Genomic DNA, 13070 nt, shown 5'->3' with positions numbered 1-13070 from the left:
AAGAAGAAAAAAACAAGTTTGTCTCATAGATGCAGACACTGTACATCTCATCTTCCAAGACCAAATTCGTGACCATTGAGACGCATTCATTTGATGCCTAATCTCAATGCTCCAAATGTCCCGAAGACCAGTTTTTGTTTTTTTATTAACAAATGCAATCTGTTCAATCATTTGTTATTAAAGATAATTTGAATATTCATCAAAAATTGGAGAGATTAGAAAATTATGAACGCAGGTTGAACTTGAGGATGTTGAATTTTCCATAATCACCAATGTTATCACCTGTTGAAATGTTGAAGAAATATCTAAGAGAGACATTACAAATATCGTCTGAATCAATTCCTCCAATTACTAACGCATTCTATGTGAACTCTGGTAGCCCGAATGTTAACTTAGTTAAATAACAGAAATCGGAATCCAATTTTGATCTTACTGGCTTCCTGGAGGACTCTAGATCAGTAGTGGCTACGTCCACCTTAACTGCTTCCTTTGCTCTGGAATTCGACAGGAATTGGATTCTTTGACTTTATTTTTGCTTTAAGAATGAAAAGTTTCTGGGTCAGTCAGTAATTATTTTTCCTGACCTTTGTAGGGCCATGCAACTGAGGAAGAAGGCATTTAAACCTCAGGTGCTGGAGCTCAAAGGGGTGTTTTTCCTTCAATTTCCATGCAAATGTATAGTTAAAAAGAACGTATATATTTTTGGACCCAGATCATTTAAAGAATTTCCTAGAGTCAAAGCAACCTCCAGTTCCTATAGCTGTATCCACCCTCTCTGATTGTGATATTAATCCTGCGATATAAGAATGTTAACTAAATGGTCTGAAAAAGGAAAATTTCTGTTTTGAAATTAAGTTGTTTTCTAATCCTCCAAGATTTTTGTAATCTTGTCTCCTCTCTAATTATTTCTTTTTTCCTTAAATTGAGGTTAATATATAGATATACTTATGATTTATTGCCTTAATTAATTGCTATCAGAGATTTTCAAGTGTTATCTATTTTCTTTATCAAGTTTAAACTTGTAATATTTGAAAATTGCATAAATAAGTACAAAAAAAAAGAAACATAGAATATCTCTGGATATAGGGTTAACTGGAAGGTTAACTGGAATAAATCAATGGCCCTTTCTTTACCAAAAAAAAAAAAATATTTCTGAAAATCGTGGAGAGAAGGTGTGGTGTTACTAGGTAGGGGGTTTCAAAGAAGCTGAAATAGCTTGCTTGGAGACTGTTGGGTTTAGGAGGGAGGTGTGTGTACTGATTGTGGTAGAAAAAAAAGTGCTTTTTGTATGTGAGGAGGGGGGAAGGAGGTGCAGGGCTTTGGGCGTGTGCTTATGTTGATTAGAACATAAGAACATAAGAATTGCCGCTGCTGGGTCACCAGTGGTCCATCGTGCCCAGCAGTCTGCTCACGCGACGGCCCCCAGGTCAAAGACTAGTGCTCTAAATGAGTCCAGCCTCACCTGTAAACGTTTCAGTTTAGCAGGAACTTGTCCAACTTTGTCTTGAATCCCTGGAGGGTGTTTTCCCCTATAACAGACTCTGGAAGAGCGTTCCAGCCACTCTCTGGGTGAAGAAGAACTTCCTTATGTTTGTATGGAATGTATCCCCTTTCAACTTTAGAGAGTGCCATCGTTCTCCCTACCTTGGAGAGGGTGAACAATCTGTCTTTATCTGCTAAGTCTATTACCTTTAGTATCTTGAATGTTTCGATCATGTCCCCTCTGTCTCCTCTTTTCAAGGGAGAAGAGGCCCAGTTTCTCCAATCACTCACTGTATGGCAATTCTTCCAGCCCCTTAACCATTTTAGTCGCTCTTCTCTGGACCCTTTCGAGTAGTACCGTGTCCTTCTTCATGTATGGCGACCAGTGCTGGACGCAGTACTCCAGGTGAGGGCGCACCATAGCCCAGTACAGCGGCATGATAACCTTCTCCGATCTGTTTGTGATCCCCATCTTAATCATTCCTGTTTGCCCTTTTTGCCACCACCGCCTATTGCGCGGATGGCTTCATCGACTTGTCGATCAGAACTCCAAAGTCTCTTTCCTGGGAGGTCTCTCCAAGTACCACCCCGGACATCCTGTATTCGTACATGAGATTTTTGTTACCGACATGCATCACTTTACACTTATCCACGTTGAACCTCATTTGCCATGTCGATGCCCATTTCTTGAGCTTGATTATGCCACGTTGCAGATCTTCGCAATCCCCCTGTGTCTTCACTACTCTGAATAACTTCATATTGTCCGCAAATTTAATCACCTCACTCGTCGTACCAATGTCCAGATTGTTTATAAAGATGTTGAAGAGCACTGGTCCAAGCACCAAGCCCTGCGGCACCCCTCTGGTGATGCTCTTCCAGTCCGAGTAATGTCCATTTACCCCCACTCTCTGTTTCCTATGCTCCAGCCAGTTTTTAATCAACATGAGTATTTCACCCTCGATTCCATGGCTTGCAATTTTCCAATTTAGTCGTTCATGTGGATCCTTGTTGAATGCCTTCTGAAAATCCAGATATACAATGTCGACCTGGTCGCCCTTGTTTATCTGCCTTTTTACTCCCTCGAAGAAGTGCAGCAAGTTCGTCGAACAAGATCTTCCTTTGCTGAAACCGTGCTGGCTGGTCCTCATCAGACCATGTCCTCCGTCAAGGTGATCAATGATGCGGTCCTTTATCAGCCTCTACCATCTTTCCCGGTACCGAGGTCAGATTCACCGGTCTGTAGTTTCCCTGATCTCCCCTCAAACCTTTATTGAAGATCGGTGTAACATTTGCCACCTTCCAGTCTTCTGGAATCCTTCCCGATTTGATCGACAGATTGGCTATTAGTTGAAGCAGTTCAGCTATAGTTCCTTGATGACCCTCTGATGGATGCCATCTGGTCCCGGGGCTTTATCGCTCTTAAGCCTGTCTGCATATTTTTATATTCTTTGTGAGGAGCGGAGGGAGGGGTATCGACGCATCAGACTCTGCCAAGAAAGAAAAGCAGGGTGGATAAAAATAAAATTTGATTTTTTTTAACTTCAATTTTTTTGAGGAAAAATTCTATTTTAAGATACATTATAGGCCAAAAGTTATTCATCATGAAATAAGCCACTGCTTACCCTGGGATTGGTAGCATGGAATGTTGCTACTACGAGTATTTACTGGATGTCAAGTGGACACTCCTCCAGTACCTCAAAGCTACCAATGAGTTTTTTTGCATCTGGGATCACCTTTTTGTTCTGACTAGTCATGCCTAGAAAGGAAGGCAGGCATTTAAAGCCTCAATTTCCAGATGGATAAGATGGCCCTTTCCTCTGCATATGTGGACTGTGGTAAGCAGCCACTGATCACGTTGAAAGTTCACTCCGCCAGAGGAGTTGCTACCTCATGGGCGGAGACTAGGGCTGTCTCACCTGAGGAGATCTGTAGAGCAACTACATGGTCTACTCCTCCATACCTTTTACCAGGTTCTATAGGATGGAAGTAACAGCCAGGAAATAACAGCCAGGATAGACATTTCTTTCGGATCCTGTGTTCTGAAGGCAGGCTCAGTGAGCCCGCCCTAGACTGTGGGGACTGATTTGGTACATCCCTACTGTTCAGGACTACTAGACTCCATTACACTAGAAAGAAAGATTAGGTTCTTACCTCAATAATCGTCTTTCTTGTAGATGTGTCTAGTGGTCCTGAAACCCCTCTATGTGGGCTTCACCTGCCTTCTGCCTTGAAGAATCAGCCTGGAGCTGGAGCGATCTCGGTCTTTCAGGTGAGCTGAGAGAGGAGGGAACACTCTCGAGAGTGTATAGTCCTGCTTCAAGTCTCCGCTGGATAGCTGGACATACAAGTAGCTATGAACTCTATATAAAATTAGTGTTGGTTGCACAAATTTTTCTGTTTTATAGCAGTTGCTTGAATGTTAAAATGTCTATTGGTAATGTTTGGAACAGAATTGTAATGTTGGGGATTCTTCCCTGTTTCCTTCCTCCTGGTTACATCTTTCATTACAATGCTACTTGATTGCTTTTATATGGTATGAGGGGGCAGGAGCAGCTCCCTGGGAAGGAGGCAGAGTTGAAAAATGATTTGACAGTTTTCTGCAAGCAGTTTGTGGGTTCAGAGGCAAAGCCCTATGATTCAGGACCACTAGACACATCTAATAGAAAGATTATCAAGGTAAGAACCTAATCTTTCTTTATATAGTTCTTATGCAGAACTAGTGTCAAAGGTTTAACAAAAATCAGAGTATACCACATCTAGTATTCTTTCTGATCCAACTTTAGTCTTCCATGCAAAGAAATTGATAAGATTTCATCTGATAAGAGCTATGTTTAATAGACAATGCTGCATCAGACCCTGTAATTGATTAGAATCCAGAACCTCTCTGTTCTAATAGCAATTCCTTTAATTTATTCATCACTGAGATCATAGTAACAAGCCTTTGTAGCTTCTAGCATTCTACTTTTGTGAAGAATAACCACATCTATCTGCTTTCAGTGCTCCAGAACCAGTCCAGACTCTAAAGAAACATTAAGAATGTCAGACAAGAAAGTTGCTAAAATGTACCTAAATTTCATCAGTATCACTGATCTTATTACTTTGTAAAATTCTAATTAAGCTATCTCCTCATAAATGTGGTCTAATTTACTTTCATTCCTGTTTTTGATAAAAGGTATGGGGGTAGGATTGTTTTCCCTCCTTATTCAAGGACTTGAACCTACAACTTTCAGCACTCCTAACACACACTTGCTACCCAGCTACCTAAATACCAGCAGCATCTCCTAAAACTCAAGATACTGCTTTCTAATGATGTAATACAGCAGCTCTTTGCAAATAGCTTTTGTGGGCAAATGAAATAATATGAAGCAAAGAAAAGAAAGAAGAAACATCTTGCCTCAAAATACAAACAGGACGCTGATACGATGCCTCCCTTGCCTCTTTGCTGTACTAAATTAATTTTCAAATTATACTAAATTAAGTTTCAAATTGCTCTGCCAAATCATCTTAGATTCCATAGCTAAAGCTCAATATCAGAAAAAGCAAGAGCTCAATTAAATATTATTTTCCTATTTAATTGTTATTCAGGTTATAAAGTTTCTAAAAAATGGTTGCCATGTTGTTCATTTTCCAAATGGAACACGGAAAGATGTGAGTGCAGATTCCAAAACTGTAACTGTAACGTTCTTCAATGGAGATGTCAAACAAGTAATGCCAGATCAAAGGGTGGTATGTATTAAACACATATGTCAAGGCTTCATTTTATTCTTATAGTTTTATACTTTTTGTTTGTTTATTATTTTATATAGTGCTGTTGATCAAAGTACTAAAATGCAAAAATAAAAGGACAGGTGAATCCAAGCCTATTTAGAACAGGACAAGAATCAGAACAAATCCTATTCGATATTGCATTCTTTGGAAACATGGATAAGCCAGTGAAATACTAAAGTTATTTATATTCAAAGAGAAGCCTGACCAGTACCTTATTACTGGACAACAACACTCCACTGCTAGTGATGACTTTTAAAAGGCTGTCAAATCATAATTCTTTAACATGTTATATGTAACATTTCCTTTCTGTTTATAATCTTCCAAATTTTTAGTTAATGGTTTTAGTGTAGGGCCAGTATCTTAAGCAAATGCTAACATACGATGTTAGAATTTTGTCATTTCCTCATCAGAAAAAGTCTTTTTTACAATTGCTTATTTTCTGGCTGTCCATTTGAGGTATGAGACAGTTTTTCTGTAGCAGAGTCATTGTTATGAAATTCTTGCAAACATGTGCTCTGTATAGTAATGTATTACTGTATTTTTCGCTCCATTAGATGCACCCTAGGTTTAGAGGAGGAAAACAAGAAAAAAGCCATTCTGAACCAAATTCTCCCTGCCAGGCTCTGCACCCAACCGCACACTCCTTGCCAGGCTCTGTACCCTGTCCCCCCTCTGGTGGTCTAGTGGTAGGCCAGTACAGGGCAGGCAGGCCTAGTGGCTGGCAAGCAGATAGGGACAGGGTACAGGGCGGGTAGGTAGGCAGGCAGGCAGGCAGACCTCTCTTCCCCCCCCCCCAGGCAGGCAGCAGGAAAGCCCCGGCCTCTCCCTCCTCCCTCCCTATTTTTAATTTGGTAGGGCAGGCAGGCAGGCCCCGGCCTCTCCCTCCTCACCCCCCAGGCAGGTGGCAGGCAGGCGGCAAGCAGCAAGTAGGTCCTGGCCCTCTTCCTCCTCCTCCCACCCCCGTACCTTTTTTAATACTTCTGGCGCCTCACTTGATGAGAGCGGCGCACAAAGGTTGCTGGCTGCCTGGTCCCTGCCACTTACGCCAAGAACGGTAGATGCTGCTGTCTCCTCTTCTGTTCTATAGCCGCATAGCCGCTTCCTGCGAGAACTGACTACTACTACCTACTCTCCACAAGCCTCCCAATGAATCATCTCTCTACCCTTCAGTCTAGTCAAAATTCTTTTGCGTGATTTCCACATAAATCCTCTTCTCAAGTCACTTCATTGGCTCCCTATCAGTTTCTGCATACAATTCAAACTTCTCTACAGCTGCATTTATTCTAAAGCTCCTCACTATCTCTCCCCTCTTCCTGCAAGCTTCCTTGGAAACTCTGCTCATCACTATTTTATAGAAACATAGAAACATGATGGCAGATAAAGGGCAAATGGCCCATCATCAGTACCATTATCTCTTCCTCTCTCTAAGAGATCCCAATGCCTATCCCAGGTTTTCTTGAAATCAGACACAGTCTCTGTCTCCACCACCTCTACCGGGAGGTTGTTCCACGAATCTACCATCCTTTCTGTAATAAAGTATTTCCTTAGATTACTCCTGAGCCTATCACCTCTTAACTTCATCCTATACCCTCTCATGTGCATTTATGCCACATAGGCATTTAAATGTCTTTATCATATCTCCCCTCTCCTGCCTTTCTCCAAAGTATACAGATTGAGATCTTTAAATCTGTCCCCATACATTTATGACGAAGACCACGCACCATTTTAGTAGCCTTCCTCTGGACCGACTCCATGCTTTTTATATCTTTTTGAAGGTGCGACCTCCAGAATTGTACACAATATTCTAAATGAGATCTCACCAAAGTCATATACAGGGGCATCTAACCTCCTTTTTCCTACTGGCCAAACCTCTCCCTATGCACCCTAGCATCCTTCTAGCTTTCGCTGTCCCCTTTTCAACCTGTTTAGCTACCTTAAGATTGTCACGTACAATATAATCACATCCAAGTCCCGCACTTCTGTTTTGTGTATAAGTTCTTCACCACCTAAACTGTACCGTTCCCTTGGATTTTTGCAGCCCAAATGCATGACCTTGCATTTCTTAGAATTAAATTTTAGCTGCCAAGTTTCAGACCATTCTTCGAGCTTCGACAAGTCTTTCTTCATGTTGTTTCAAGTTTCAAGTTTATTTATTCTTGATGAATCGCCTATTTAAATTGCTAGGCGATGTACAATAATATTAACATACATTAATAAATGAAACAAGCACAATATTAATGGTGACATAAAAACAAATTTGTTGTTAGTTAAAATTTAGCACACTTAAAAACTGAGTGTAAACATAAGTTAAAAATAATTTTGTGGGTAAAACATACAAGACATGTGTGGTTAAGAGGGGGAATAGTTACAATTTTTGATAGAAGAGAAGAAGAAACATAAAAGGGAAAAACAAATAGGGAGGTTATAATGGTTGTTGTTTTTAAAAAAAAATAAAAACAACTAAAAAACTTGGTAACGGTATAAAGATAATAGATTTTTCTTTATCCTAAGATCCATACGCATCTTTAAAGAGGAAGGTTTTTAACGTTTTTTTAAACAGTGTTAAGTCTTTTAGTTCTCTAATGTATTGTGGTAGAAGATTCCAAGAATGTGGGGCCATAACTGAGAACATATCTTGTCTTCTAGTTCCTATCATTTTAATAGAAGGCACAGAAAGAAGATTAAATGAAGATGAACGAAGTGATCTTGTTGTACTATATGGAATAAGCCATCTGTTAATAAATTGTGGTTCATTAAAGTTTAAGGCTTTGAACACCAAAAGCAGTAATTTAAAAGTGATACGATGGCTTATAGGAAGCCAATGGGATTTAATCAACAGTGGGGTGACATGATCGTATTTTTTAGCTTTGTAAATTAGTTTCACAGCGGTATTTTGTATAAGTTGCAGTCTTCTTTTTTCTTTTTGTGTTACGTTTATAAGAAGAGAATTGCAGTAATCTAATTTAGACATTATTAGGGAATGAATGAGAATGTTAATGGATTCTGGTTGTAAGAATTTTGCAAGAGAGCGAATCAATCGAAGTTTATAAAAACATGATTTAACGATATTGTTTATATAGTCGTGATATGTAAGCTTATCATCAATCAAAACACCTAATATTTTTAAAGAGGTGACCTGTTCTAAATCAGTATTGTTGATAGAGATTGGAGATCTCAATGTTATTTCTTTTTTCCAAGGGAAAAGCATCGATTTTGTTTTATTAATGTTTAATGATAGTTTATTTGTAGTAAGCCAATTTTTTATTGTTCCAAGTTTATTGTTAATTGCTACGATGTCATCATTACTATCTGGATCCAATGGATGAATGAGCTGAATATCATCTGCATAGACGAAAGCTGTAAAACCTAGAGATTGTGCTATGTTTAGAAGTGGCGAAAGAAATATATTGAAAAGAAGAGGGGATAATATTGAGCCTTGAGGGATACCATAATCTAATGAGTAACTTTTGGATACACTATCATTAAATCTAATGAAAAAAGAACGGTTTGACAAAAAGGAAGTGAACCATTCAAGAGCTTGATCGATGATTCCAATAGATTCTAGTCGGTTAAGTAACAAATTATGATCAATGGTATCAAAAGCGGCGGTTAGGTCTAAAGAAATTAGAACAACGGATCTATGGTGTTCAAGGAAATAATGAATATTGTTAATTAAACCTATCATGGTGTATTCGGTGTTATGGAATTTTCTAAAACCAGTTTGGTAAGGATGGAGAACATTAGTGGATTCCACGAAGTCTGATATTTGTTCAAAAACAAGACTCTCTGCGAGTTTTGCCATGAAAGGAATATTAGCTATAGGACGATAATTGGTAATTTCATCAGGCGTAATTTTATGATCTTTTATTATTGGAGTAATTATAGATTGCTTCCAACACTGAGGAAGTGATGCGGTGAGAAAGCTGTTATGTATTAGTGAGAGGATGAATGGACCTAAAGAAGTGAAGAATTTTTTAAGATAGAATGGTGGCAGAATTTCGTCACGGGATCCCTTTAGATTAATTTTACGTATGCTGAGCTCAATATCTTTTAATGTAGGAATTTTAAATTTAGAGCATTTAGACAATGGAATAAAAGAGGGAATAGTATTGTCTATATGTTGATTAAGTATATTAGATTGAACAGACTCTCGTACCTTATTAAGTTTAATTGAAAAGTAATCAGCGATTTCTTGTGCTGTAAGAATGGATTTTTGAGTATTGTTCTTTTTTAATAAAGGGGATAATTTTCTGGGTCATCAGGCCGCAAAGTGGTATAAAATTATATCTAATTATTTGAATAAGAAGCCTAAAAATGGATTAAGAGATATTTGGAGCATTGAGATTAAGCATCAAATTAATGCATCTCAATGGCCACGTATTTGGTCTTGGAGAATTAAAGGTACGATGTCAGCATCTATTAGGCAAACATGGTTCTTTTTGTTGCATAGAGCATTCTGGACCCCTACTAGATTACAAAAATTAGATTGCTCTAAGTCTAATAGATGCTGGCATTGTAAAATTGAAATTGGAACTTTAGACCATCTTTTATTTTATTGTCCATGTATTCAGGCATTTTGGATATCAATATGGGATCAAGTCAATATATTGATGGAAAATCATGTAGCATTATCCTACGACACAGTGATTTTTGGAATGTGTATGAGGGCCAAAAGTCAAATATCTGCAGCAAACAACAAATTATTGATGATTCTTACTGGAGTGGGAATTCAACAAATAACGACTAATTGGAAAGACTGTTCTAGATTGAATTGTAGTTTTTGGTGGAACTCAGTTTGTCATATGTACAAGATGGAAAGATTTCTTGCAGTACAAAGGGGGTATTTTAAAAGGTTTCAAGAGGTGTGGAGGCCATTAATTGATTATTATAATGATTAAGATTTATTCCTTTTCCTTAGAGGATAATTTATAAAAATAGGGTGGGGTGGGGGGGATAAGATAATTTAGTTAGCTAACGGTATATTTCAACTGATTAATGGATATAAGAAACATGGTATATAGGTATGAATAGAAAAAGAAAGAGGGTAAATTTATTGGAAATATGTTGTTATGAAATATAAGGGGATATATGTACTATGATGAGATATATATTGTTGTGCATCACTTTGTATAATAAAATGAATAAAGAGTTTGAGGAAGAAAGGGTGGGGGGAGGGACAGATTTAATGTAAGATTAATTGTATTATGAAAGAGAGATGTATAAGTATGTATAAGTTTGGACGAAATATTTTGTTGATATGGGAAGGGATGGGAGGTGGATGGGGGGTATTAAAACATGTATAATAATATTGTTTAAGAATGTCAAGTGAGTTATGTGAATTAATTATAATAATATTGTACACTTGTTGAAAGAAATAAAAAGGAATAAAGAATAAAAAAAAAAAATAAAAAAAATAAAATAAAGGGGATAATGATTTTACCAATGAATACAAAGCTGCTGGGTTTTTAGCTTCACACCATCCTTGGTGTCTACACTCTTATAGATTTTGGTATCATCTGCAAAGGGGCAAATCTTACCCGATAGCCATGCAGCAATATCGTTTATAAAAATGTTAAGAAGAACAGGCCCAAGAACAGAAGCTTGAGGCATGCCACTGGTAACATCCCTTTCCTCAGAGAGATCTCAATTGACTACTGCCCTCTGTCGCCTTCCACTCAACCAGTTCTTGACCCAGCCTGTCACTTTGGGACCCATCCCGAGGGCATGCAATTTATTTATTAGACATCTGTGTGGAGCACTGTCAAAGGCTTTGCTAAAATCTAAATACATCTAGCGCACTCCCTCTACCCAATTCTCTGGTCACCCAGTCAAAGAAATTGATTAGATTTGTCTGACAAGACCTACCTCTAGTGAATCCATGTTGCCTCCAGTCCTTTTAATCCATAAGAACATAAGAATAGCCTTACTTCATCAGACCATGGTCCATCAAACCCATTTGTCCGTTCTCACGGTGGCCAATCCAGGTCTCTAGTACCTGGTCAAAACCCAAGGAGTAGCAATATTCCATGCTACTGGTACAGGGCAAGCAGTGGCTTCCCTTCATGTCTTTCTCAATAACAGTCTATGGACATTTCCTCCAGGAACTTGTCCAAACCTTTGTTAAAACCAGCTACACTATCAGCTCTTACCACATCCTCTGGCAATGCGTTCCAGAGCTTAACTATTCTCTGAGTGAAATTTTTTTTCCTCCTATTGGTTTTAAAAGTATTTCCCTGCAACTTCATCAAGTGTCCCCTAGTCTTTGTAATTTTTGATGGAGTGAAAAATCGATCTGCTTATACCCATTCTACTCCACTCAGGATTTTGTAGACTTCAATCATATCTCCCCTCAGCTGTCTCTTTTCCAAGTTGAAGAGCCCTAACCGTTTCTTTCCTCATATGAGAGGAGTTCCATTCCCCCTTTACCATCTTGGTCGCTCTTCTTTAAACCTTTTCTAGCACAACTATATCTTTCTTGAGATAAAAAAACCAGAATTGAACACAATACTCCAGATGAGGTCACACGATGGAGTGATATAGGGGCATTATAACATTCTTAGTCTTGTTAACCATCCCTTTTTAAATAATTCCTAGCATCCTGTTTGCTTTTTTGGCCACCGCCGCCCATTGGGTGGAAGATTTCATCACATTGTCTACAATGATATCCAGATCCTTTTCTTGGGTGCTAATCCCCAAGGTGGACCCTAGCATCCAGTAACTGTGATTCAGGTTATTCTTCCCAATGTGCATATGATTCCAGAAACTTCACAATTCTGTTTTAAAAGCATTTCCATTAATTTGCTTACCACAGAAATAAGACTTACTGGCCTGTAATTCCCTACTTCTTCCTTACTTTTACTTTTGTGGAGAGGGACCACATCCACCCTTTCCCAGTCCTCCGGTACCACTCCCAACTCTAGAGACTCCTTGAAAAGGTCATTCAGCGGAGCCACCTGAACTTCACTAAGTTCCTTCAGCACCCTCGGATGTACACCATCCAGCCCCATCGCTTTGTCTACATTTATTTTAGCTAGCTCCTCATGAACATAACCCTCTGAAAATTGATCAAGGTCTACCACTCCTCCATCCCCTGAGCAGTTCCAGTTCCATACCGCCTCCACGGCATCTCTTAATGGTGTTGTGCCTTTGGGCACATCCTCACCTCAGCCTATTGCTGCTTTCGTACTGCCTGGCCCAGATCTGGGGGGCACTGATTTAAATGTTTTGTTTAATAATCTCTTGTTTGCAGGTACAGCACTTCCCAGAGCAGATCAGGGGCTGTGTGCTGGATCTGCAGATCCCGCTGGGGTGTTGGATCCTGGGGACGGTCCTTCTGTGCTGCTTATTTAAAATTGCGGCTCTGCCAAACCTTATTTCTGAGTCCTTGTAGGAATTGAACTTCAACATTCATCTGGCTCCGTCCACTTCTTCCTCCTGGCTTGTGATGTGTGCTCACAGTCTGCTACTTTTCCCTGACACCCTGATATGAGCGTTCTAGTCTCGAAGCAGTTTGACTCTCTGGAGGGTGCTCTGAAAATTGCTAGAGTTATGTCACACTTATCCCCTGGCACAGGAGTGTCAGCAGATTTTGGTCAGCCTAGGGTGGATTCTTTGGTGGTAAAGGTGATTTAAGCGCATATCTCTCCCCAATGAGAATGGTGTAGTGTTAGAGGATATGCAGGACCGCTGTGTAGTTGTGGTCCTCAGGAAACACTTTGACGCAGCTGCTTTAGGCACCAAAGCTGCTTCGGCAATATCTTTTGTCTCTCCCGACTGCGCACAGTGAGGTGGTAGATTCCCCCTACTCAACTTCTTTTGGC

The 13070-nt window shown here is 39.4% G+C and overlaps 1 protein-coding gene across 2 annotated transcripts in view; it reads left to right on the top strand.

The window, feature by feature from the left end:
- Window positions 1–13070, top strand: part of CENPJ (centromere protein J) — a 161240-nt gene that overhangs the window by 106580 nt on the left and 41590 nt on the right. The window contains exon 13 of one of the 2 annotated variants that reach the window (XM_033947756.1): window positions 5068–5208. The exons of the other annotated variant lie outside the window; for it this stretch is intronic. Within the exon in view, the coding sequence (XP_033803647.1) occupies window positions 5068–5208 (141 nt within the window). The remainder of the gene's footprint in view (window positions 1–5067; window positions 5209–13070) is intronic. 2 annotated transcript variants of the gene reach the window in all.

This window comes from Geotrypetes seraphini, chromosome 6, assembly GCF_902459505.1.
Source record: "Geotrypetes seraphini chromosome 6, aGeoSer1.1, whole genome shotgun sequence".
Lineage (NCBI taxonomy): Eukaryota > Metazoa > Chordata > Amphibia > Gymnophiona > Dermophiidae > Geotrypetes > Geotrypetes seraphini.
The sequence above is the reverse complement of the archived record's forward strand: the minus strand, read 5'-3'. Positions and strand labels throughout refer to the sequence as shown.